At 39.0% G+C, this 27396-nt stretch overlaps 1 protein-coding gene across 1 annotated transcript; it reads left to right on the plus strand.

Moving 5' to 3' along the window:
• The first annotated feature begins 1277 nt into the window (after nt 1-1277).
• Nucleotides 1278-26493, plus strand: DAP (death associated protein). The gene is made up of 4 exons (XM_053466297.1): nt 1278-1456; nt 7015-7120; nt 23943-23985; nt 26046-26493. Exons 1-4 carry the CDS (start codon nt 1402-1404, stop codon nt 26163-26165), a joined length of 324 nt encoding a protein of 107 aa, XP_053322272.1. The 5' UTR covers nt 1278-1401; the 3' UTR covers nt 26166-26493.
• Nucleotides 26494-27396: the final 903 nt, after the last annotated feature.

The raw sequence follows: 27396 nt of genomic DNA on the forward strand, positions 1-27396 counted from the left end.
ATAAAGTTTAAAAAAAAAAAAGGATGCTTTAATTTAAGTCCCTGGCAGGGGCGCTGAGCGGTTGCTCGTGAAGTTTTCAGCAACCGCACGGCGCCCCTCACTCTCCGTGACTCTGTCGCGGTGCAGGCATTTCCGTAATATGACATCATGAAATGCCGGTACCGTGGCAGAGCGGGAAGACGGATGCCTCCCGCTACCACCGCAGGACTCCGGCAACAAGGTAAGTGAGGATAATGAGAAGTAGGGAGAGGGAGTAGATAGTTAGAAGGGGCGGGGGGGTAGTGAGAAGGGGCAGAGGGGGGGATAGTGAGAAGGGGCAGAGGGGGGGATAGTGAGAAGGGGCAGAGGGGGGGATAGTGAGAAGGGGCAGAGGGGGGGTAGTGAGAAGGGGCAGAGGGGGGGATAGTGAGAAGGGGCAGGGAGGAGATAGTGAGAAGGGGCAGGGGGGGGATAGTGAGAAGGGGCAGAGGGGGGGTAGTGAGAAGGGGCATGAGAGGAGTAGTCCGCACAGGACACCAGAACACTTAAGGCTGGCTCTGACTGTACAACGGTTCAACAGGACATGACAAGTAGTATATAACATAACAATTAGACTTACAGAAACAATAGGTAAGGAGGCGCCTGCATGAACCAGGTTACAATTACATAACAATGTGCATACCTGGGAACACTCCGGGTTTTGCCCGGAGGCTCCGGGTCAACAGCCAAATCCTCCGCGTTGCGAGGTCCTGACACGTTCCATTCCCATTTAAATGGGGGTGTTTACTGCAACATCAACAGAAACGCCCACTGATGGCGGGAATGCCCCAGACACCGGCGGGAGCGCCCCAGACACAGGCGGGAGGTCCTGGCTTGCATGTCTTGCAAGGGTAGGGTCCGGGAAGCTGGAGCCTACAAGTTCCCAGGTATGACAACGTGGGCCAAGCTCAAATACCTTAAAATAAGTCAGGGACTACAATCTGTAAAGTTCTAGGAGCAAACACAATGCCAGGTGCCGAACAATACAATACCTTTATTTGTAAAGCTTTGCCCTGGCAACAAAGGGGTTAATACACCGTTTCAACCTTCACCAATGTTAAATAAAAGCAAATAGAATTAAGCAAGGTTCGACTCTGTTGCTCTCGTCTGTAGAAGGAGCGGGTTATCTGTTCGTTTTCAATAAAGCAATAATAAAAAAAAAATTTTGCAACAGCCACGTTGACAAGCGGTGAGTGCAATGCAAGCAAGGAGGCGGGAGGGAATGATGACTGGCTTGCAGTGGAGGAGGAGGTAGCAGGAGGAATAAAGAGGAAATAGGGCGGAGATTAACGCTACTGCTGATGTGTGAGCTGTTGTGATCAAGCTGCAGTTTACTGTACTTTAACGTTTCCTTGCAGAGATCCCAACAGTTAAAAGGAAGACATGTCTTCTCCTCCCAAAGAGAAAACGGACACCAAAGCCGGTCACCTTCCTGCTGGTATTCAACTACCTTTAGATTTCATTTTGTTTATTTGCTATATTTTTTTTTTAGGACTTGAAGGAGGGGAGAATGTACGTAGGCCGGGAGGTGTCGTTAATGGTACCATATGGTGGAAAACTGGACAGATTAGAAGGGAAGTGGATTTGCTAAACACTTAGGATTGTTCTTATTTACAGTGACAGACACAAAGAGCCCCTTTATCTGCCGGGTCTATTAACCATTTTCACTGCAAGATGGACAAGAAAGGAATTAAAGTGCTTTGCAGATCTGCGGTTTATTGACGTTTTAGATGTGAGCATCTCCTTTCCAATATATGATGATGCATATAGGGCGGTTGTTTCTAAAGCTTACATTGTATGATCCAAAAAGATATGATGTAGCTGACTTCCTCCTTTTGAGTATATTTGAATCTACATGCAGGGTCCTGATGCATCAGGTGACACTTGGTCAGGGGGTGCACATCATGCTCGTATAGGTTGGAGTGTACATATGTTAACAGATTTCAAGCCTATGGACAGCCCCTATTGTTAAGGCATATGGGGTGAACACGGCAGCTATTTTGCTGGTGCTCCAGCTAATTAATGTTATGTTTATCTAGAAGGAGGAGACGAAGGCCTGTTTCAATTTATTTTATTTGACTGTAGAGGAAAATCTGTCAATCGAAGCCAAATATGTACGAATGAATTATTTCAGACGTGTCTGTTCCTTACAGTCAAATATTGACATAACTGGATATGTTTTGTTTATATATTTTTACATATGGGCTGTAAATCAAGAACATTCATTTGTTATCTAGGCACACTGTCAATAACAAAAATACGCAAGGTGGCCACTACGTTATTTCGCTTTTTTGTATGCCTATTTAAGAATCAGAAACTTGCAGTTACACATGTGTGCCCCCCACGTCATTGGCCCCCTATTAGGAAATGTAGAACAGTTTAAAAAAAAAAAAAAAGCACAAATATAAATAATTTTGTATAAATCCATTTAATTAAATAAAAAGGCATATGGGCTCTTGTGGACTGCGACTTTAATCACCCCTTAGCCAGAGTGGTAGTCCAGAGGCTCTAGTATAATGGCATTTTATACATATTTTATGTGTATCAATCCTACAGTATCTTGTCTATTGTCATCTACATTTATATAGTTGTAACTACGTACGGTATATTCAATAAATTTTGTTGTTCAGGCTTTTTTCTGAAATTTTTCATTTTTGTTATTTTATAATATTTCATTTGGCATAAAGAAGGAAAATTGTTTTTTTTGTATTTGCACCATTATATCAAGCGATGTGATACATGCTTTGCCTTAAACTAGGTGTCCATGAATAGTGTGTTCGGAAAAACAAACTATATTGTGATAATTTACCTGGCCTCCCATGGAAGTGAGTGTCACTGGCACTCAAAGGGTTGTTTCTCAAATTGCAATGATATCATGATAAAATCAAACCGAAACTGAAATGTATTAGCAAAATACAGCATAATAAATAATGTGCAAATAAGTGTTTTATCTCTAAAATAAGTTTGCCCCTAAGCCAAACCTCCCTTTATTTTAGTTAATTGAGTGCCGTGTCTCCATATGGCTGTTCTAACCTCTTTGCGTCAAAGAACTTTAGCTAAAATGTACTTGCTAACGAGACTCACTAACCAGAATCACTAAATATTACTACGTAACCTCCACAGAAAGTTACTGGTTTGATAGACCTATTTGCAGACAAGTGGGAGTCCGATGCCCGCAGAATTCTCCGTTGTAGCTCTGACTGATATTTCTCGTTTCCTGTATTATTTTTTCCAGAATACTGCCGAGGGACGAGTTATAAACTGCACACACCCTGTTGCTCAATGCCACGTTTGTTAGAAAGTGATGCAAGAGTGACATTGGTGTGGTGCCCTGGGTGATTCGTTTACTTTGTTGCTATAACACGTTAGAAAAACTTGCCCAGTGTGGTTTGGCAGAGGAAATATTACACAGACATGCAAGCATATTTTTACTTATATTGTATGTGTACAGTTCCATTACTTTTAAAAAAAAAAAAAATAATTCTTCTAATGTTGGATGGGGGCAGACTGGCACCATCCATGGCCCTTGGTCAAAAGTATTCTGTGGTTCACCCACTAGGCCCTTTCTCCATCTATTTTTTTTTTTTTTTGTGTGTTATGTTTTTTGCCTCCAGGCCTTTAACAGCTTATTGGTCCATGACTGTGCGACCAACTATTCAGTCCATTTTGATGTTAGATTAAATTCACGTTTTTAGATATAAATATTATGTCTTGTGTCTTTAACCCCTTCAATCCCAGGGGTTTTTGGTACCTCAAGTCCCGGAGCAATTTTGCCATTTTTGCGATGATTTTCTTTTCCTGTGAATAGTGTACCCATGTAAACTATATATTGTTTTTTCAAGGAGAGATAGAGCTTTCTTTTGATACCATAGTTAGATGATACGCTGAAAATCTAGAATGAGATGGCTTCTGCTGTCAGGGGGGAGTCTCTGGTTTGACAGCCTGATCTCCCGAGTAGCGGCATGAAGTACCGGTACTTCCATAGGGGACTGAAGGGGTTAAACAGAGTGTCTGTGATGGTTGTTCTGTGTAATGGGCTTGATTCCTTCTGAAACTTAACCGAAGCAAAAATAATTATTGTCCTCTTCTAATTCTCTATTCTACTGCTTACAGCATTAAATAATTGGAAAATTAATATAAAGCAGGACTGCATTCCCCACAAAATTATGGGAGACGACAGATAAGTTATTGTGAGAATCATTGATTTATGGAATCAGCTGGTGCTGTATACATAATGTAATAATATATAAGTAGATGTAGTGCCCCTAGGTTTGTTTCCTTTTTTTTAGAAGAATGGGAGAGCATGTAGTTGTGCAGTCACTGTATTGAAGTCCTGCTTGAATTGCTGGGAGATTGAGACAGTGAGGCAAAAGTATCATTTTTCACTAGGGGAAAAAAGTGCTGAGGCATACCTGCCTCCAGTAGGTGTCCTGCAATCCTTCTAACACCCATTGCTTCGTTGGGTACATTGTTGGGTACAAGTGTATCGCAGTGTTCTAGAGCCCTACAATTTCTGTGTACAGAAACCGTTTAGATGCTAAATTCTAAGCATAACGGTATTATGTCTCTTCTACTCATTTACATAAAAAAACTATCCGTCATATACCTGTAAAAGGGTTTACAAAGGAGACTTGTGGTTTCAACTCCCTTACGTCAGTATTCGTTATGAAGGTCAACAGTGGCAGGTTTGTCCAGCAAGAAGGCCTGAACTGGATTATGCATAATTAAATTATTAAACAAATTTATTGTAATAATCACAATATTTAATGTAGAGCAGTGTTCTCTTTCTGCCAATATTATACTGAACCTTTCAAACATTGGCTTTATCTTGCTATTATAAGGCAGGTATAAATCAGTAGGGTTAGTGAATATACACTATATGGACAAACGTATTGGGACACCTAACCGTTATACCAACAGGGACTCTTATGACGTTATATATATTGCATTAGAAATACATAGATATTGATACGTAGTTGGTCCCCTCCTTTGCAGCTATAACAGCTTCCACTCTCCTGGGAGGACTTTCCACAAGATTTTGGAGTGTTTCTGCAGAAATTGTTGCCCATTCATCCAGTAGAGCATATTTGAGGTCAGACACCAATGTTGTACAAGAAGGCTTGGCTCGCAATCTCTGTTCCAGTTCATCCAAAAGGTGTTCAATGTGGTTGAGGTCAGGACAGGATTCTGTGCGGGCCACAGAATCCACAGCAAACTCATCTAGCCATGCCTTCATGGACCCTGCTTTGTGCACTGGAGGACAGACATGTTGAAATAGAAAAGAGTTTTAGCAATAAGGAGGTGGTGACAGAAACCTGCTTATAAAGGGACAAGTAGCGAGTCAAAGGAAATAACTTGCAGACTGCATTTGCAACCTAAATTAATAAAGGCAGCTCTTGAATCAATAACTGGTGGGCCATATCACGTGAACCCCTCTCTTGTAACACAACTGCTGCCTCTGGAGTGCTCCGTCGCATTCAGATAACGTGACCATGAGGAGCATGTGTGTATGGCTGTGAGAGTCTAGATGTTTGTATTTACGCCAGTGTGGTTGAAACTGGTCAGTCTGGTTAATATTGGTCAGTGTGTGTCTAAGAGTGATCTCGCTAGCTGAGGATGGTGTGTGTTTGAGTGTTGGTTTGGCTAATGGTGGTGTTTGCTTGTAAGAGTATTAAGTGTGGCAGAGGGCGGTCAGTAGGTTGCATGTCAGTCTAGCTGAGTTTGTGCCTGTAGGCATAAAATGGGTCTCCCTTTGGGAACAAAATCACCCAACTTTGTATCTCCAATTAGAAAAAAAGAACACACACAGACACATACATAATGCAATAATGAAACAAAAGGTGCTTTATTTAAACAGCAACCTCAACAGTTTTTGCTTCTTGATGATGTATCATAGTTTGCACTTTTAAAATACCATAGAGATTTTATCAGGAAAGCCAATTAAATGATTTAACAGCATTTTCTAACATCAGCTGTGGGAGTGTGTGGTTTCCATCTGTTAATGGGGACATGACATCACTGCAAGAACATATGGCCTTATGAAGCTGTACTAGAAATGGACAGAAGAAGCCTTTCGCTAATGCAGTCGCATTTAAGCGTTTATTGAAAATACTTAATGGGTTGTCATTTATGAAGTTTTTTGTTTTATGTTCATAAATCTGTTCCCTACCATAGGTTGGTGGGAAACAATGTAGACTCTGCCTGTACTGACTGCCCCTTTGCAGATTAGGGTTTATACAGGACTCTTACCTGACCTTTTAAAAAAACAAAATGGTTACCTGAAGTACAGTAAATCTGTCATGCAAAACAGTTATATAAATATACTTAATAAACATGTCAGTTGTTAACATCAATGTTTTGGATACATCGATAAAAATATTTCTTGTATTAGTAGTCCTAACATTACACATAGTAAGTAGGTGGCAAAGTCTACTGTACTGGTTATTATGTGGTAGTTTTGTTGCATCAGTTATGTAATGGTAAGGAATAACAATAGGTCTCTTGGAAGGAAATATCTTTTGCAAAGCAATAGATGAAACATCTATTACATTTGGTTCTATGGAGAAAGTGTGTAGTTCTCAAACCCTCATTCAACACTTTAAAGTTTTGAAAGTCCTTTAAATTCAAGGTAATGGCTCCTGTAGATGAATTCTTAAACTTTCTGGCACCAATCTGCTCTATGGGCCTTCTCACAGGAACATGTTATTTACTTAAACAGTCCTATAATAAGGCAAATTAGAAAATGTAAAGATCAATGTAAAACTCGCCTCAGATTAGTTTAGTTCATATGTTGCAACTCTTCATAAACAGACATTATTTTTTTATTAATCTTCTAATGATTTCGATGCATGTTCCAATTTAAGGAAATAGTTTTGATGGAGACCCTAAACCTGTTTTGCTCAAATTAATTAGTGGCACACGAGTTCCGGAATGGCTCTCAAGCTTACTATTGACTAATCTTGTCATAAGTTAACATTACATTTTGCTTTGTTTCAGTTAAAGCGGGAGGAATGAGAATTGTGCAGAAGCATCCGCATACTCCTCATGTAGAAACCAAAGAGGAGAAGAACAAAGAGGAGGAGAATTGGGAAAGCGGTATTGTGTAAGTAGTCCTAAACATGGCAACTTTTATTTCATAGTTACGTTTAGTTTTCTTTTAATGGAAAGAGAATCATTCTTGGATTTTATTTTTGGTCATCTAGAGGTGAGCGTTATGTAAAGTAGAATAACAAGGCAATGACACCTAAAGTATTCAGTACCTTGATACCTGTATGGCTCCTGTGCTTACTATGTTACTACTCTTATTGTACTTGACATTTGTCATATTATAAGATGATAAGTATATCTGTAATTTCGTACAGCATAACATAGCATATAGAGTGTGTATACTATAAAAAGACACTGCAGCCATCACTTGTACTTTAATGCATACAATAGCTTCCTTTTAAATTTACTTGGTGTCCTGGATGATTCTGCTGGATCATCCTATGTGCATTTGCCCACTCCCCAACTATTTTCCATGCAGGAGATGTATTTGGCCAAACCCATCCCATTGCATTGCATTAATTGAATGCAATAGCAGCACTTTCCACAAATATGAACTGGGGCCTGAATGAGCCCCCATCCCCAGCTTCACCCTAGCCAGTGTTGGAGCTGGCTAAAGGTGAGTATATCACATGAAGGTGAGATGTGTGGCATTTAGCTGGGGTGTTGAGAGGGATGATTCTGCCGAATCCCTTTGTGCATTTGCAAAAGGACGACGTGAAAATTGAAAGGGACCACACAGCTGTCATGTGCATATGATAACTGTAGTTTCCTTTTAATATGCATTCTTCTTGGGTTAGACTGTTGTGGACATTAAACCCCCTTTAAACGATGCAAAGGCACTGAATAACTTTGTTTAAAGTAAGAATATGAATATATAAGGGCACCTTTGACAGTCCTAATTACTATTTCTCAGGGTGTTGGTTCCAGAGCCAAAGTTAAACCACTAAATGTTTAAGTGAATTTGACTTTTTCCTGCTAGAGAATCGTAGTTAGTTAGTTTGTTTAAAAAAAGAAGTAATGATATTCACATTACCAATCTACGATATGCAGATGATAATACTTTGATGGCTGAAAGCAAGGTGGAGCTGAAGAACCTTATGACGAAGGTGAAAGAAGAAAGTGTTAAAACTGGGTTGCAGTTAAACCTCATAAAACCAAGATTATGGTAACCAGCTTGATTGATAACTGGCAAATAGAGGGAGAAAACGTGAAGGCAGTGACACACTTTGTATTTCTAGGCACAAAGATTACTGCAGATGCTGATTGCAGTCTGAAAATCAGAAGACATTTGGTTCTTGGGAGGAGAGCAATGACAAATCTCGATAAAATAGTTAAGAACAGAGACATCACACTGAAGTATTCCCTGTAGTAACCTATGGCTGCGAGAGCTGGACCATAAGGAAGGTTGAGCGAAGGAAGATTTATACTTTTGAACTGTGGTGTTGGAGGAGAATTCTGAGAGTGCCTTGGATTACAAGAAGATCAAACCAGTCCATACTCTGGGAAATAAAGCCGGACTGCTCAATTGAGGGAATGATATTAAAGTCAAAACGGAAGTACTTGGCCACATAATGAGAAGACCGGATACCCTGGAGAAGATGCTGATGCTAGTGGAAGACAAAAGGAAAAGAGGTCGACCAAGGGCAAGATGGATGGGTGATATTCTGGACTCGACCATGAGGGGGATGGGGATGGCGACGACCGTCAGGAAGCTCCGGCATGGGCCATGAAGTCACAAAGAGTCGGAAGCAACTGAACAAATAAACGACGACGGTTTTCACATACGCCTTACTTGAGAGTGGTTGTATCATATATTAGTGATGCTGATTAAATAGAAATAGAGACATTTAAGGTGGATAATCATTCGGCCTCTCTAGTCTCCCTATCAGTCCTTTGTCTTGGAATCAGGAGAGCTTTATACCTATCCTACGCATATGAATGACTGGACTAAATGACAAATACAGAGAGCGTTGTGGCTTTGGTTTCTATGTTAAATACAACCTGTTTTTAATTCCAAAGAATCTGTAAAAATACATATTTAAGTTTTTACAACTGAGAAGGTGTTTTTAAGTAACGCTGACTAGCTGTTACTACGATCAGAAGTGGCCTATGATGTTGGTGAGAATTTAAAACTCTCAATGTTATGGAGTCACTGGAAAACTCTATTTTACTGGACACAAATTGCCATTAACTCCGATTTTACTATTCTTTGAGAGGGAAGCATAGCAAATGTATTTTAAGCAGTTTAAAATGTCAAACTAAATTGTTATTTCAATTTGTTAAACATTGAAATTCACCACAAAACCAAACTATTTAACACATAAAACGCATCCTTGAGGTAGAATGTAAAAGTATGTAATAAAGTTAAACATTTCACACACTGGTTAGTATTGTTAGAATTCTCAATGTCTTAATTGTCATTCATTTATATATTTACCAGTAACTGTAGTTCAGTTTATTTTCTTCCCATTTAATATTAAGACAGTGTTCAAAGAAACCATAAAAACAATTTGCAAGGACCCTTGAGAGAAGCTTACACACTTTGGCAGGCTGACACTGAATGAAATGAAAGCAAAGCATATGGGACAGCATATGTGAGGAATGCCTAACTGGTTTCCTTTCATTCAAAAGAAAAAGGGAATAGCTTCAAGCCCTCTAGCTTTCATGAGACTAGTCGGCATCGTATGGCATATTTGCAAAATATCTGTTTTTTCTCTTTTAAATGGTTTTCTGACAGCTTATAACAAAACTTTGTTGGTTAATAGTTGATATTTTGTTTGTATATTTGTATGTGTATGTGCACATTAACTGTATAATATACAATGCTGCTGGATCATACCATTACTTATTTTACATTGTTTGTGCAGCATATCTGTTGACAATGAAATGAAATCCCTCAAGTTCTTGTTATTCAATAGCGAGCTATTTCTAGAGTGCAGCACTACACAGATTAATTTCTATACACAACCATTTATTATAGATTATAGATAATGCACAGCTAATGCAAATAAATTCAAGCATATTTACTTGATATTGGAACTAGTTCATATGCCTAGAATTTTTGTCTTTCCCTGGCATTTACTGACAAATATTAGATGTGCGTCACTTTTAGTGAGATGTCTTTTAAAACTGCCCACGTAGTATAGGTTTCTGGGGGAAAAAAAATAATAATCTAGGCTACTTTGCAAGGTCACTCTGCCACATTTTATACATCCATTTCATTATAGTATTATATATATATATATATATATATATATATATATATATATATATATATATATATATATATATATATATATATATATATATATACATACACTGCTCAAAATAATAAAGGGAACACTAAGATTACCCATCCTAGATCTGAATGAATGAACTAATCGTATGACATACTTGCGTCTTTACATAGTTGAATGTGCTGACAACAAAATCACACAAAAATCCTCAATGGAAATCAAATTTATCAACCCATGGAGGTCTGGATATGGAGTCGCACTCAAAATCAAAATGGAAAACCACACTACAGGCTGATCCAACTTTGATGTAATGTCCTTAAAACAAGTCACAATGAGGCTCAGTAGTGTGTGTGGCCTCCACGTGCCCGTATGACCTCCCTACAACGCCTGGGCATGCTCCTGATGAGGTTGCGGATGGTCTCCTGAGGGATGTCCTCCCAGACCTGGACTAAAGCATCCACCAACTCCTGGACAGTCTGTGGTGCAACGTGGCGTTGGTGGATGGAGCGAAACATGATGTCCCAGATGTGCTCAATCGGATTCAGGTCTGGGGAACAGGCGGGCCAGTCCAATGCCTTCCTCTTGCAGGAACTGCTGACACACCCCAGCCACATGAGGTCTAGCATTGTCTTGCATTAGGAGGAACCCAGGGCCAACTGCACCAGCATATGGTCTCACAAGGGGTCTGAGGATCTCATCTCGGTACCTAATGGCAGTCAGGCTACCTCTGGCAAGCACATGGAGGGCTGTGCGGCCCCCCCAAAGAAATGCCACCCCACACCATTACTGTCCCACCGCCAAACCAGTCATGCTGGAGGATGTTGCAGGCAGCAGAATGTTCTCCACGGTGTCTCCAGACTCTGTCACGTCTGTCACATGTGCTCAGTGTGAACCAGCTTTCATCTGTGAAGAGCACAGGGCGCCTGTGGCGAATATGCCAATCCTGGTGTTCTCTGGCAAATGCCAAACGTCCTGCACGGTGTTGGGCTGTAAGCACAACCCCCACCTGTGGACGTCGGGCCCTCATACCACCCTCATGGAGTCTGTTTCTGACTGTTTCAGTGGACACATGCACATTTGTGGCCTGCTGGAGGTCATTTTGCAGGGCTCTGGCAGTGCTCCTCCTGCTCCTCCTTGCACAAAGGCGGAGGTAGCGGTCCTGCTGCTGGGTCTCCTGATGTACTGGCCTGTCTCCTGGTAGCGCCTCCTTGCTCTGGACACTACGCTGACAGACACAGCAAACCTTCTTGCCACAGCTCGCATTGATGTGCCATCCTGGATGAGCTGCACTACCTGAGCCACTTGCGTGGGTTGTAGACTCCGTCTCATGCTACCACTAGAGTGAAAGATATCTATATATCTCGGCTACAATGTAAAGTAGTGAGTGTACAGCCTGTATAACAGTGTAAATTTGTTGTTCCCTTAAAAATAACTGAACACACAGCCATTAATCTCTAAACCTTGGCAACAAAAGTGAGTACACCCCTAAGTGGAAATGTCCAAATTGGGCCCAAAGTGTCAATATTTTGTGTGGCCACCATTATTGTCCAGCACTGCCTTAACCCTCTTGGGCATGGAGTTCACCAGAGCTTCACAGAATGCCACTGGAGTCCTCTTCCACTCCTCTATGACGACATCACGGACCTGGTGGATGTTAGAGATTTTGTGCTCTCCCACCTTCCGTTTGAGGATGCCCCACAGATGCTCAATAGGGTTTAGGTCTGGAGACTAACTATACATTGTGTGCCTGCATTTATATACTGTTTGTGTGTATGTATACACCATATACTGTATATTGTATCCTTTTTGTTTTCAGTTTTTGTAGCATGTTCATGTGTAGATCAACTTTGTTATTCATACGTATAATGTGCTTTGTTTACAAGGTACAACTGAGTTCAAAGTACATGGTTTAGATTTGAAAAAAACAACATTTCATAATAAAAAAAATAAAACAAAAACAAATGGCATGATTAGAAAGCACACAAGGTCAAGGAAGGATAGTGGCAAGGCTTTATCTGCTAAAGATTATATTTGTTGTCTCTCTATTCTTAGAATTAGCAAATCAAAAACTAAAATTATACAACAAGAAAAAATAACCCCGTAACACAGTAACGTAGTAATTGAGGTTTTATTGAATTACCTGACCATTTGTGTCTGATGTGTCTGGGCCGTCATTGGGTGTTAAAGGGTTAGTTTTGTAGCCCTCCTTTCCACCTTCTCTAGTTCCATAATGTCCTTTTTAAGGACCAGTGCCCAGAACGGCAACGCATATTAAAGGTGAGGGCCTGTGATTGACTTGTAAAGAGGCAAGATGATATTCTCCTCCTGTGAATCCATACCCCATTTTATACATGCCGATATCTTATTGGCCTTTGCCAAGATAGACCCCTTAGGTACTCCACTTAATACCTTGGTCCAGATTGAGAAATTTCTAGGGCTGCAGCTATTATTTTTATAATTGATTAGTTGGTCGATGCTGAGCAGTGTGGACGCTATAAGGAAATGGGCTGGGGCAATCAGTGTAACTGCAGGGAAAGACTGGGAAACAGAAAGGGGCGGGGCCAATAGTCAGTGTTACTGGAGGGAGGGACTGTAAGTGACATTGAATGAACTGGATTATAAGACGAGGGGTATTTTTCAGAGCATTTGCTCTGAAAAAAACACTCTTATAATCGATAAAATCAATTCAACTAATCAATAATGAAATTCGTTGGCAACTGTTTTCATTATTGATTAGTTGTTGCAGCCCTAGAAATGTCCATTTACTATCATTCTTTGCATTCTATCTTTTAGCCAATTTCCAATCAAAGTACATACACTTGCCCCTAAGCCTGTTTCTGACAATATGTACAGTAACCTTTTGTGTGTAACTGTATGAAATGCCTTAGCAAAGTCCAAATAGATCACTTATACTGCGACTCCTAGATCTATATTTTTACTGACTTCTTCATAGAATGGTAGTAGGTTGGTTTGACAAGACCTGTTTTACACAAAACAATGCTGACTTCTACTAATTATATTCTGGCTCAAGATGTTTTTTTTCTTTATGTGCATTTAGCAACCCTTCAAATAATTTCTCCACTACAGATGTCAAGCTCACTGGCCTGTAGTTGCCTGGCTGAGATTGTGATGCCTCTTTAAATATGGGCACCACATATGTCTTACTCTAAAGATCAAAAATAATTGCCTGGCCAGAATTAAGCTTAGCTCCTTCAGTACAAGTGTATACCATATGGCCCTGGAGCCTTGTCAAGCTTACAGGAAAAAGTGCAAAAGCACTTAAACACTGATGTCAGCCAATCCCATGTTTTTTGCAAGAGTTTTCAGCCATCGGCTCTTCTTTGGTGTAAACAGAAAAAAAGACTTTGAATTATTTAATCTGCTTTCTCTTGGTCCTCACTAACCAAATTCCCTGTTTCAGTTAGCAAAGAACCAACATTTTCTGTATTTACCATTTTTATCCATTTAACTGTAAACTGTAAAAATCAGTTTCTCATTTACCAATTTAGTCAGCTTACCCACCTTTTTGCAGACATTGTTCACATCTTTCTACTCTATAAATGATGCTGCCGATCCTTTGTTTTTATAATGTTTGTATAATGTAATTTTCTTTTTTCATTCCTGTCTTGTGCCTTTTGCATTTGTTTCCTAAAGGTATTCATTGATATGTGCGATTTTGTAATGTGTGCTTAAAGGTATTCCATTCGTCTTCTGTGTTCTGCCCAGAAAACAATCCATCCCAGTTTTATGTATTTAGTAGATGCCCATATTGTGTCCACATTAGTACTAGAGTCATCATCCACACCTTCCTTAATACTGGACTTTAAGTTAGGGTTCACATCCTTCAACCTTGTAAGTTTCCTGACCGGTCATGTGCATCATCCTACCTTGTTTCTTTGATACAGATCAAATAAAACCGAGTGTATAACTGTATGACTACCTACACTAAAACAATTGGGGAGTAGACTGCACTCACCACAGGTGGAGTCTACTCCCACCCTGTACAATATAAAATGATATAAGTAGAAACAGGAAAAACAAACCGTCACCAAGGCACCTATGAATGCACAAATATACTGGTGTCAAAATCAACACACTGAATTCTTCAAAGTTCATAAATAGGGATCAATCACCAAACAATATTAAAATCCAAACTGAATAAATATATATATTTAAAAAAAAAAATAGATAAGTAAATACATGAGTTGCACCAACATTAATCACCAAGCATCATTAAAGTCCAATATAATAAGTAAATAAGTCAAATAAATGGATTTTAATGCTCAACATGAGTGATATAACTTAATGTACCAAAATATCAAAGTCAAACCTTTAGTTCCACAGATCAGTCTGAATGACAGTTGGGACAGTCTTATAAAATGCTGCAAAAACATGTTGTGCTATGTTAAATTAAGGTGGTCTGAGGAAAGAAGACTCCCTCTACCTGGTCTTCCATTCTTTATTAACAGCTCTTGTGTGGTGGTCCGGTGGGTATAATCATAGTAGGCCAGTAGGAGATGTAGGAGACAAGCTAGCATCTCAGATACACTGTATTCTTATAAAAACAATGCAGCAAAAAAATCAACAAATAATGTGCTTCACCCTCACATGAACATCCCGACAGTGGGTTCCAACAGCCCTATGCATTTCGTGGTTGACACACTGCTTCCCCAAGGAATTTGGGCCATATGATTGTTGTTACACATCAAAAACATATATTAATTTACATACATATTTCCTTATTCAGGATTTGGTTTTTATATTGTTTGGTTATTAATGCTTATTTATGAATTTTGTTCAATAAGTCCAATGTTGGTTTTGACACCAGTATATCTGTGTATTCGTAATCACCTGCTTCTTATCCCTGATCAAATCATACTGTTCCTCGCTTACCAATATCTCCACCTCGCCCATTTTTTGTTTGTCAAGCTTCTTGCATTTGCGAAAAGTCATTTAAGATTGCTCCCAATTTTTGGTTCATCCATTCACTTAAAGTTTCTGACCACAGGTTAAGTTTTAGACTGTTGTGACCTAGTGCCCTAAAAAACTTTTTAACGACCCCCTTCTCCCACCTGCCATTAACTTTGTTGTTAGTACCAATGTGTAATAAGACCGCTGGATCTTCCCCAACCCTTCCTAGCAATCTGTCTACATGGCCCACAACATGCCGAACCCCGAGCACCTGGCAAACAATTGTTTGGGGTCCTGGTGACAGATTACTCTATCTTCCTTCCAATATAGTTTAACAACAAATTGATTGTGTTTTTATCCAGGAGAGTAAAATAGCAGTATGTTCTTATGGTGGAATCGGTACAAAAAAAAATAATATTTACTATCCAGCCAAAAAAAAAAAAACCCCAAAGGTTTATATTGGTAGAACTGCAGGTGTCACAATAAACGCAAAAAGTAGCTGTGTATGGCAGTATATTTTTCTCAATGAGCTTCTGTCTGGTTTTGGCCATGGACATGCACAGATCTCCCGTTGCTTCAGCAGGCATGCATGTGTTGAGTAACTTCTATTGAATACTTTAGTGTGAGCAGCTGAGGCTGATTCGTTTTGGCCTGGAGCAAAGGGTCTTCCATCAGACTGCATGAGGCATCTAGGAAAACATAGTTATAACCGGGTAGGTACGTTCTAATTTGTTTTACATTAGCAGTTTGTTTGGCTGGGGTGTGGGGAATGTAACATGCATTTTAATACAATAGAACTAATCTGAACACAGCATTAACATAGCAAATATGTATGTGTTTCATCCCTTAGAAGTGGATGTACACAAGAACATATATATTTATATATAAACATATATAATCCCAGTCAGAAACACAAATAATAAATGTAATGTAACAAGCAGTTCCACGACAACAACATTTAAGTGGAATGTGGCTAATATATAGTGTGTGTGTGTGTGTGTATATACACACTACCATTAAATTGTTTGGAATCACTTAGCTAATTTCATGGAAAACAAGGACATTTCTAACCGTGGTAACATAATTGCGTGGGTTTTCTAATGATCAATTAGCATTTAAAACTTAACACAGCGATAGTTACACTGGTGTTGATATTCCATCAAAGCCATTCCCAGCAGAAATAGTCTACACTGTGTTTCTGATCCGTTAAGAGTTATTTTAATGGACAAAATGTGCATTTCTTTCTAAAACAAAGACATGTCAAAACTTTTGAGCGGTAGTGTATATTTTTTTTTTCATGAAGACAATCCAATAAAGCTAGCTCTAGAGATCCTGGTTTGCACGAGATCCAGTTGGCTAAACGTACACTGTACTTGCCACCATCGAGCGTGAATGCTGGCTGTGTGGAAAGTGCTACTGATGATTTCAGTGGAGACGTGGTTGGCAGCTTCAAGCAGCCAGGCTGGTGTGAACATTAAAGTATAGTACATTATCAGTTGGTAGGGGCTATATGTCTCTTAAACTGATCTCAGGTCTACTGAGTTCATTAATCTATATAAGCTGATAGCCTCCCTTGTGTTATCTTTCTGCACTCTTTTACCCTTTCTCATGGGTATAGAAAATATAAAGTGCTCATTGTTTACACATCAATTTTGCTCTTTTGTTATTGCATGCTGTACTCTTAACAATAACCTCCTTGTATGTATAATTGCATGCTAGTTAGAATATAGTGGATAGTTTGTGGCATAAACATGATTTATGGGCATTATTATTGTTCATGGAATCCAAATAGTCCATGTTGTTTTCCCACAATGTGAAACCTATTTGTGAAATGCAGTACAATTTATTTAAAACACATTTAACCCCTTAACAACCAATGATGTGCCTGGCACGTCATGGTATTAAGCTTAGAAAGTGATCTAAGCTGCACCCTTTAAAAAAAAAAAAAAACGTTTCCAAGTGGGTCTCTGCAGACCCTCCTGAGAACTTTTGGCTTCCCCTGCAGGTTGAATACAGGTACCTAACTTTCTAATCACAATGTGATTAGTAAAATATAAAAAAAAAAAAATGGAAAACATAGTTTAAAAAAAAATAAAATTGGTAATTCTCACACTCTGTGTTTTTGTGTCCCTGTCTCCTTTTCTGCAGCTCTCTCTTGTTCTTCTGTCTTTTTCTTTGTCCCCTTCTCCCTGTGTATTCTTCCAGTAATTCTTCCTCCTCTTAGTAACTCACATACACGCTGGCACACATTTTTACACACACTCACATTTGCACAGACTTACATGTTCATGCCAACACACTGGCACACGCACGTACACCGTAATCAAACATACACACACTTCAATGCTTGCTCATGCGCACTTACACATTCATGCTCACACACAGACACTTACACATAAATATCCATGCGCATACACATACAAATCCATCCTGACACGTTTACCCATGCACATATCCATGCATGCACCCTTACTCACCCCCTTAACTTAACCACAGCTTTACTTCTGTCTGTCAGCATCCTCACGTTATATAACCCTGCTACATTCCTGTCTCCCTGATCACCCCCCCCCCGAAGTATGCCAATAGGCTAGGTAGATTGATTAACAAAGATAGAGAGGTCTAGAAACGCTTCTCCTTCTCCACAAATCTATTTAGAAACAACATGTCTTGGGGCGGCAATTTGCCCCACCCACTAGGACCTCTGTACTAACCTTAAGGAAACGGGGCCAGGCAATCTGCGCATCTCTTGTAACGTTACTGTAAAGTTAATTCCTTTAAAGTTTTAGAACTGTTGGCAAATGTAATTTCCGAAGTAGCAATCTAATGCCTGCTGCCAGAAAAAAAACACTGATTTCTGACTAAATAATATGAAAATGTTTCACATTTAAAATCAAAGCAACAGGAGCAAGTATTTAATGTTTATAATCCGAACTTTATATGAATAGAGCATTTCTCCCTGTGGAACTAAGTGCTTTAAAATTACAAAACAACAAAACCTAGTAACCGTAACATAAAATGAAAGGAACTGAAAGATTTTGATAAATTAAACTGCAATAAACATATGAATGATTTTGCATGTATGCATACTAGGGCTGCAACTGACGATTGTTTTCATAAAAAAAAGAATGTAAATTTTTCATTTATTTAAAATATTTGGTAAAATGCATTTCTGGTCTTTATTTCCCAACCGCCCCCCCCCCCCCGTTATACACATTTGAGCCCAGGCTTGCCACACTGCCTCCCACATATGATACATACCCCCAGATATGCCACACTGCCTCCCACATATGCCACTCCACTCTAGCCCCAGATATGCCACTCCCGTCTTCCCCAGATATGCCACTGTGCCCCCTGATATGCCTTATACCCCCTGATACACCACTCAGTCCTCCCCTGATATGCCACACTGCCCTCCTCGCATATGCCTTATATACCCTATATGCCTTATACCCCCAGATATGTCACTCCGTCCTCCCCAGATATGCCTTATACCCCCCAAATATCTCATAGTCCCCTCATAGAGTCACAGACTCGTTCACATCACACTGACACCATACTTTTATAAATAAGTACTGGGTTAATCTTCACTGCCCCCAGGATTTAGATTCCCCTTAGCTTGCCCCCTTTACCTCTAACTGCACCTAAAGTTAACCTTATTAAATTAACCCTCAATCCTCAGCATTAAATTAACACCTAAACATATCCCATTAACCACAACTGCCCCTAAATTAACCCCCACCTCCCCTAACTTTCAGAATCCCAAATATTAATTTTATACTCAGTTAGATGAGTGTCTTAGCCATGTGGGCCTCGGAGAAAGGAAGGGGCGGGGCCAGTTGTCACAGTTACTGCAGGGAGGGACTGTAAGTAGTAACTGCTGTGAGTCACTGAAACGGATTATATAATGAGGGGTATTTTTCAACTAATCGATAATGAAATTCATTGGCAACGATTTTCATTATCGATTAGTTGTTGCAGCCCTACATTGTTGGATATATCAGTCCCAACCACCACCCCCATACCATCGCTACATGTATATAACTTTAGTTATGTGGGACACTAGAAGGCCATTTTGTTCTAATGCATTTGCCTAATTGCATGTTAACCTGTTTAACAGGATAGTGTGCCAGACAAAAGCGATCAAGGTTTTTTCCAATCCCACTTTCTAAAGGGAGAAAGCATTGTGAGCATGTGTGCAATGCTTATGCACACATGCGGTAGTGCTACCTGCCAGAGGGGGTAAACTAAGCAAGCAGCATTTCTAAGTGAAACTCCACTTGTTTAGGCAGATATTATCTTCCCTTTTAAATTTTAAAATCTGTGCTGTAAAATAATTTTTACATGTATTTTTATAATTCCATTCAACCGCCTTTGATTGTTTTTATCCTTTAAATAGCTACCCATGTCATATTGTAACCTGGAGGCAATGGTGTAAAGTATTTTCATTTATGTAATCCGTTATGAATTATTTTCGTTTAAATTGATTTAGAATTAACTCTTCCTTTTGGCAACATAGAAAAGGTTTTTTCTTCTTCTAGGTCGCTGGACGCTGATCAAAAGAAGCACGTCAAACTGTGTTGCAAATAATGCTTACTAACACTGGCTGACTGCTCATTCTGGAAGTATATTTGCATTTGTATAATAACTGAATGCCTTTAAATAACAATAATACTGTTGAACTTGACTATAGTAACCCTATAAATTTAGCCTTTAAATAATAATAAAAAAAAATCATATTACCTTCAAAAAGATCTATACATATGTATAGAGCTGTAGGAAAAACATATTATATTTACTGTGCTATGTGCTGCATCAACATCTGCAATGAGGGTCTTGCTGTTCCCGTGTTTGGCCCAACATATAGCACTGGCAATTTGTATTGTAGGAGCATCTACTGCAGATATCAAGTCACACACAGATGTGTATGATGTCCTCCAAAAGTACTGTTTAATATGAATTCATTAAAAAGGTTAAAAAAAACCCCCCAAAACTATAGGTCTACTGACTAGACCTCTTAGCTGTCATAGTGCATGTGATGGATGGGGTGTCTCTTGGATCTTTTGAAGAATCCATGTCAATTCAGCTGTGCCTTTTACATTTTTTTTTTTTACCAAATTGTTTACCCTATGTGGGACTGTTTCACGTTCTTGCCATGAATTCACTCAACCTCTCCCTTGGTTTATTGATTGTGGTATTTTTTGATCTAAAAGCACATCAAACATTAGATTCCTTTCCAGTGATTCTCCTGCTGAAACCATGCAACATGTCTTGAATCTCTTATACATGTAAGTGGGGACATGCACTGTGTATAGTATTTGAGCTGTGTGATATTTTCTGCCGGCTAGGTAGCAATGCTGCTCTGGCTTGTCCTATACGTAATTACATAGTGTCTGTGGTATTGAACCATTGCCTTTAGTTTTCCTGTTTCCCGGATGTTAAAATGTGGGGTAATAACTGACACATAACCATTTACCTTTGACTATCTTTGTGTTTGGCTGAACACATCACCATGAAACTCCAGTCAGCTTTAGAATTGGCTCAAGGAACACTGCAAGTGTGTGTGTGTGGGGGTCCCTTCAGACTGTTCACAAGCTTGGAACTCACTCCCTTTGATTCTATGGGAGGACTTTCCTTCTACTGATTGGCTGATTCAACCAGCCAATCAGTGACAAGAATAGTCAGACCACAGAGCAGGAAGCCAACTGCAGCAGCAAGACTGTAGCTCCTGTGCCTATAGAAGCTTTCTTTTTTCCCCCGTTTGCCCACATATTGGAAGAATCCACATAAAAGTACTTGCAGAGTATCTTTTAATGCATTCTTCTGGGTGGGTGGGTGGCAGGGATATGAAACTGTCCCTTTTTAACCCCTTCAAGACCAAGATGTACCTGGTACCTCCGGGTCAAAGGTCACCGGCAGACCGGGACGTACCAGGTACGTCATTGATGATGCGCGATCCAGCGTCGCTATGGACGCTGGAAGCGCGAAGGGTGGCTGCTACTGAGCGCTGGGTGTCCCCAGTGATCCGTAGCAGCCACTCCCCCTCAATTCCGTGCATGTGATCGCTTTGCAGCGAATCACGAGCACGGAATTTAAATATTTTTTTAAAAACTGCGGTCTTCAAGGGAAGATGCAGTTTGCCAACGCCGGTCCTGAAGGGGTTAAAAGTTAAATGTTGAACAGCCAAGGCTAGATAAGAATTCTCAGAATTTGTTTTATAAATGTCTTACTCTTTTATTGGCATCAATATAGCCAGGAAATAGGACTGTACATCCAAATTGTGCAGTAATGTGTGAGTAGCTCATCGTATAAACCCAAAGACCCTTTATTTGTTGGTGAATTCTGGAATTGGTTAAGGAGTACATTCATTTAGAATAAACTGCCATCTGTTCTTTTTTTTTTTTTTTTTTTTTTTTTTTTTTGGTATACAGGGGTTTTCAATTGTCAGTGTTGTATGGATACCTGTTCAAATATGGTGGGCAGAATGCCACTTAAACTCCCATCTACTGGCCTATTGCAATGAGAAGCTGTATTAATGTGTTCCGGCCCTGTTACAGCTGGCACATAAGCAGCGATAGAGATTCTATTAGGTGACCACACATACTTACCTTTAAAGCCAGACATTTAGCTTGTAATTATGCCAGGTAGTCTGATCTATTCCTTCTGCAAATTTCCTAAGTACATTCTTCTTTATGAATCTGATTTCTTCCTTTTAAAGAGGTCTTGCACCTCAATCTTTAGTTACATTTCAATTGTTGTAAGAAATATGTATGTAGTATTTGTTGCAAAAAAAAAAAGCCACATAAATAGTATCGTCGATATCTGTCTCTCCCTTTCTACTTACCCATTTTCACATGCAAAGCTGCATGCCGCAAAACTTACAAAAATAACAGGAAAGACAACACTGTCGAGTACACCAGATTTACTGCATTTAAATCTCACAAGAAAAACTGGAACTAAGTAATACTCCTGCAAAAAGTTTTCTTGCTGTTCTTCTGACCAATATTAATATGCCACATACAGGACAAAAAGTGTTGTTCTCCTTGAAAATAATATTACAGATTTTTGTAACAACTTTCTTGAGGTCATACCTGGCAGATAAATCCACAAATAGAAGACTTTTGCATTTCCCATCTTCACATGATTACTGCTTTGTATAGACAGCACAGTGCAAAGAAACTGCATAGTGCTTTGTAATATGTAAGTGCCCTGCTCTGCCTACATCTGCAAAAGAACATTGAAATCATATTTTGCACATTTTTGAAATTTGATCACTAAAAGCTATAGCTAATTTTTGCCATCTAGTCAAATTTGGGGCTTTAACTTATTGGATTTTTACCTTCACATTAATTAGGTCATTGTATGAATGCTTTATTTTGGTCTGTGTGGGGTCATAAGTGTTACATTTGAGGTAAGGGTTGTAACAAAGTATTTGACCACACAATTTGCAGTCAGGGTGGGCAGCCATAAAAGCCCCATCATTAATTGGGTTGGAGCAAATGTGAGCTTTATTGTTCCGTTGTGGGCACATGGTGTAAACTAAGCTGCTGCCAGGAGAGATTATGCAGACCGATACTTGTGTATTAGGACTCTCAAATGCCCTTTCGTCAGATTCTAATATAGTAGTGTCTTGGCCTGCCTCGCAGGAGAATCTTAAAATAAGTTTGCCCGTTATAAAGGATAGTAAATTAAGGAAGCTGGCGTGTTCCCTCGATTGTGGTCACTCAATAGGCCTAGTTTCTCGTTCAAGTATTTTGAATGTAGTCCTGCAGCAGCTGGAGGGCCACAGGTTGCATGCCCCTGCTATAGACCCTCAGAGAACACTTTAATTTTTTTCAGTATTTTGGAATTTGGGCACTTACCATTTGTGAAGCATGGATGTTGATATCCACGCTGTCCTGTATAGCAGCAATGAAATGTCCCTGTTGGTGCAACATAGCTAGGACTATTATGTCATAATAGTATGTCCTAACATTGCGAAAAGGCTCATCTTTTCTTTGCTGGGTAACATGTCCTAGTATGTGCATTATTTTTATTTAGGTTTGTTTTTTCTACACAATGATCAGTTAAAAGCAGCTATTTAATGTGTTGGGTTTTTTTAGGTTCAACACTGCCACCCAGTGGATATTCATACAAAAATAAAAAATATTTCTGCCTCCTACAAAAACATCATAGCTACAAAAAAAGTTAATAAACCGCCCTGCTTCTGTAGCATAGCGTATAACACAGTAACTTATTTGAAAAAGGGAGATAGGCCTCACTGGTCTATACTTTGCATGCCTGAATTGAACTAAATAAACTATTATAACCCTATGTGTGCCAGGGGTCAGGACACATTGTACCCTCCATGACGCCAGGCCAGTTTTGCTATAGTTACATTTGAGTTTCTATTCTACACACAGTGTATACTTTAGGGAAATCTAAACATAACTTTTCTCAGGACAAATTGTGCTATTCATAGATGCCTATTTTAGGGCAAACCATAAAATACAAAAAAAAATGTAACTAAAACTAAAAAATAACCATCAAGCTTTACTTTAATAAATGTTTGTAACATGTGGTTGTACACCAAGCTAATGTCAGTCACAGTACACGTGTGTGTGTGTGTTTTCCTCATTTACTCAAGTATATAATGAAGAGATCCCAAGATTATATAACTGCACTTTCGCTCTCATTTTTTTAATTTAAGTGAAATGCAAAAGTGTAACTTTTTTTTTTTTCATTTTTATGCAGCCCACCTAAACCACCTTTAATTATCTCTGGAGCTGTTACAAGGGTAAGAAGTTCTTTCAAACTTTTTCATCTGCTTATTTGTCTGCATTTGTCCTGTGCTAGAAGTCATGTGCAACAAACCTGCATTACCAAGAGAAATATGGCCCTAGCACCTGCTTTTAAAACTCTAAATACCTTTGTTTAGCTAAAATATCGCGACAGTGTTTGGATGCAGGAGGTCAACCATGTATCCCAGGCATTATCGCTAAAAGTTAACTCAGGAGAAAACTGTCTGTAGTAAAGTGTTGCTGCCAATTGACATTTCACTTGGAGGCCTTGTGTAAAAACAGTGCAAGGCATCAGGTGCAGGGGAGGAGAATTGTATTAATTATTCAGACTTATGAAAAAAGTAAAAAAAACAAACTCAGAATTATGCCTCTAGATGAGGATCTGTGCATGGGGTCACCAGCTTAGTGTAGCTTCTGCTTACAGAAAAAATATCTAATATACATGGTAATGTACAAACATTTTAGACTGGTGTGATACTATGATGTGAAATAAGGATGTTTTCAAAGAGATTTTTTTTTACCATTTAACAAAGTGCAAATTGAGTGAACAGAAGAAAAACATAAATCAATCTTTGGTGTGACTGCCCTTTGCCTTCAAAACGACATTCATTCTTCTAGGTACATTTGCAGGGTCTTTGTAGGCATATAGTTAGGTGTATGATTAAACAATTATAACAGGTGCATGTGTAGATTTGTAGGAGGAATAAAACAGGACGAGGAACAGCTACACTCGCTAAAAAGGTGAGGTTGCTGAAGAAGATCGTTTAATGTAAAAAGTCATACACAGTGGTAAGACTGAGCACAGCAAAAAGACAAAAGGTAATTATACTGCGTGTAAAGGCAGTCCTCCTCTTTTGAAGAAGCACAAAGAAACAGGCAAAGTTGAGGACTGTCCACACAATGGTCCTCCAAGGAAACGGTGCGGCAGATGAAAGACACATCACGCTTACTTGCCTTCACAATTGGAAGATGTCAGGCAGTGCCATCAGCTCAGCATTAGCAGAAAACATTAGGTACACCCATCTACTTTCCAGACGGTATGTGGCCAGAAGTGATCTTCATGGAAGGCTTGCGGCCAAAAAGCCATACTTTTGATGTGGATACAAAGCAAGACGACTCACCTATTCACGAAAACACAGGAACTGGGGTGCAGAAAAATGGCAGTAGGACTCTGGACTGATAAGTCAAAATTTGAAATATTTGACTGTAGCAGAAGGCAGTTTTTTCACTAAAGGGCTAGAGAGTGAAGAATGTGTTTGTAGGCAACAGTGAAGCATGATGGAGCGTCCTTCCAAGTTTTGGGGCGACATGTCTCCAGATAGAGTTGGGAATTTGGTCAGAATGAATGGTCTCCTCGTTGCTTAGAAGTAGAGGTTGATAATTACCCATCATGCAATACATCAGGGGGTCCTGGAAAAGAGATGGTATGGTCCTTACAGAGCATTGATCTCTACATCATTGAGTCTGTGTGGGATTACATGAAGTGAGAGAGAGCAATTGAGGATGCCTAAATCCACAGATTACATGAAATTAGAGAGAGCAACTGGGGATGCCTAAATCCACAGAGGAAATCTGGTTAGTTCTCGAAGATGTTTGGAACAACCTACTTGCTGAGTAGTAGTTCTTAAAATTTTAGGTTTTTCTTCTGTTCACTCACTTTGCATTTTGTTAAATACATTTTTTCACACTTGACTAAAACTCTTGCGCCGTACTATATATTTATCTCTTAAAATTAGAAAGTTAAATCTGACATTACCTCTGCCCCGCCATAGCTACATTATATTGTGTACATTTTTCTTCATTTCTCTTATGAAGAATAGTGAAGAATATCCAAGGCCAAACCAGCACATAAAACAGGTTTACCGCAGCAAAATTGCAGCTGTTGCATACAACTAAATGTAAAAATAAGAAGATGATGGTGTTCAAGAAAGGATTGGGGTGATCTGGAATGTGGAAATCCAGCTATAACTAAAAAAAAATGTTGTTAATGTTTGCAATATTTAATCCTATTCAGAAACTTTAAAGTATATTGTATTTTTTTTTTCTTTTTTATTAGGGTGACAAGGACTTTCCTCCAGCAGCTGCTCAGGTTGCTCATCAGAAGCCTCATCCTTCTGTTGAAAAGTTGCCTCCTGCCCATCATGTTAACCAGCATATTAATCAGCCCCGCAAGTGAAGAGCAAGCACGACAAAAACACAATCACCCTTTCTTGAAAGCAGGGTTTTAACAAACTTTTCTGATATATGATGGCAATTTAATAAAGTGGTTAATGTTTATCAAGAATTTTAACACAATCAAAAACAAATATAAACAGAATGTTAGACTCCCTTGTTGGGATTTATTCACTAAAGCAGGAGTTGTAAGGATAGTTTGCAAGAAATTGTGCTTTGGACACACTGACTTCATTCTGCTTTATAATGTGCTATCCCTGCCAAGCTTCTGCTACAAAGAGGGCTGACCCGGGCCTGCATAATGCAAAGTTCAAATGATGAAAAAATAGAAATCTAATCTTCCATAATTCAGGGCAAACACAATCTTCTTGCTGTATAACATGACTTGGGGGTTAGCCCTTCTTTAAGCAGAGTGAAGTAGGTGAGTTAAAACTGCAGCTCCCCTGCTTTAGTGAATAAACACTAAAATGTGTTTTTGGTTTTTTTGATCAAATAGGCGCTTAGTGATATTGTGTATGTTAATCTAAATTGTCCAGTAAGCCCTGTGATATGTTTCTCGGGCTGTTTCACACACTAATTTAGGTAAAGTAAATTTTACAATAGGTAGAAATCACTAGCTAACAAGGGGTTAGCTACATATTATTTGATACACGAACACATTTTAGAGTCAGTTTTGTGTTTTTAACATTTTCACCAAAAACTCATGCTGAATCTCAGGGAATTACAAATTTAGTTGACTTATACATTTATAAATAGTGAATGGAAGATCAGTATTAGGTGTATATCAGCAAATGTCTTCTGTATTTCCCATGCCTTTGCAATATGCCCATTAAAAATTTTTTCATCTTAAAATGTTTTTTTTTTTTTGTTTTTTTTTTCATATTTTCCTTAATAGTTAGGCTGCGAAATATCACCTGGACATTGATGTAAAAGGTTTTTTTAATTTTTCTAGTTGCTAATTGTTTTATTTTTTATTATTTTTACTTTAAGAAATGTCCATCTATATTGTTTTTCAACCAGAACTGAAATATAGACCTGAACGTCTTACATTTCATCTTATTGTTAATTAAACTGTAATTGGCATATTTAATTAAGTGTTCCAATTGGCTGTTAAAGCTTTGCACTACCATCTAATGAAAAGGTTTGCAAAAGTGACATATGGTGTTGCTGTTTACTGTAGGTGGGCAGTAGCCATGCTATTGTAAAGCTGCTGTAGTCACATGCCATGACTAGTC

This window comes from Spea bombifrons, chromosome 5 (genome assembly GCF_027358695.1).
Source record: "Spea bombifrons isolate aSpeBom1 chromosome 5, aSpeBom1.2.pri, whole genome shotgun sequence".
Lineage (NCBI taxonomy): Eukaryota > Metazoa > Chordata > Amphibia > Anura > Pelobatidae > Spea > Spea bombifrons.

What these genes read in the sequence shown, in the direction of transcription:
- DAP (XM_053466297.1), top strand. Translation starts at nt 1,402, where the DNA reads ATGTCTTCTCCTCCCAAAGAGAAAACGGACACCAAAGCCGGTCACCTT. An exon ending in AATTGGGAAAGCGGTATTGT is followed by an intron (nt 7,121 to 23,942) that starts GTAAGTAGTCCT and finishes ATTTTTATGCAG; the next exon opens with CCCACCTAAACCACCTTTAA. An exon ending in TCTCTGGAGCTGTTACAAGG is followed by an intron (nt 23,986 to 26,045) that starts GTAAGAAGTTCT and finishes CTTTTTTATTAG; the next exon opens with GGTGACAAGGACTTTCCTCC.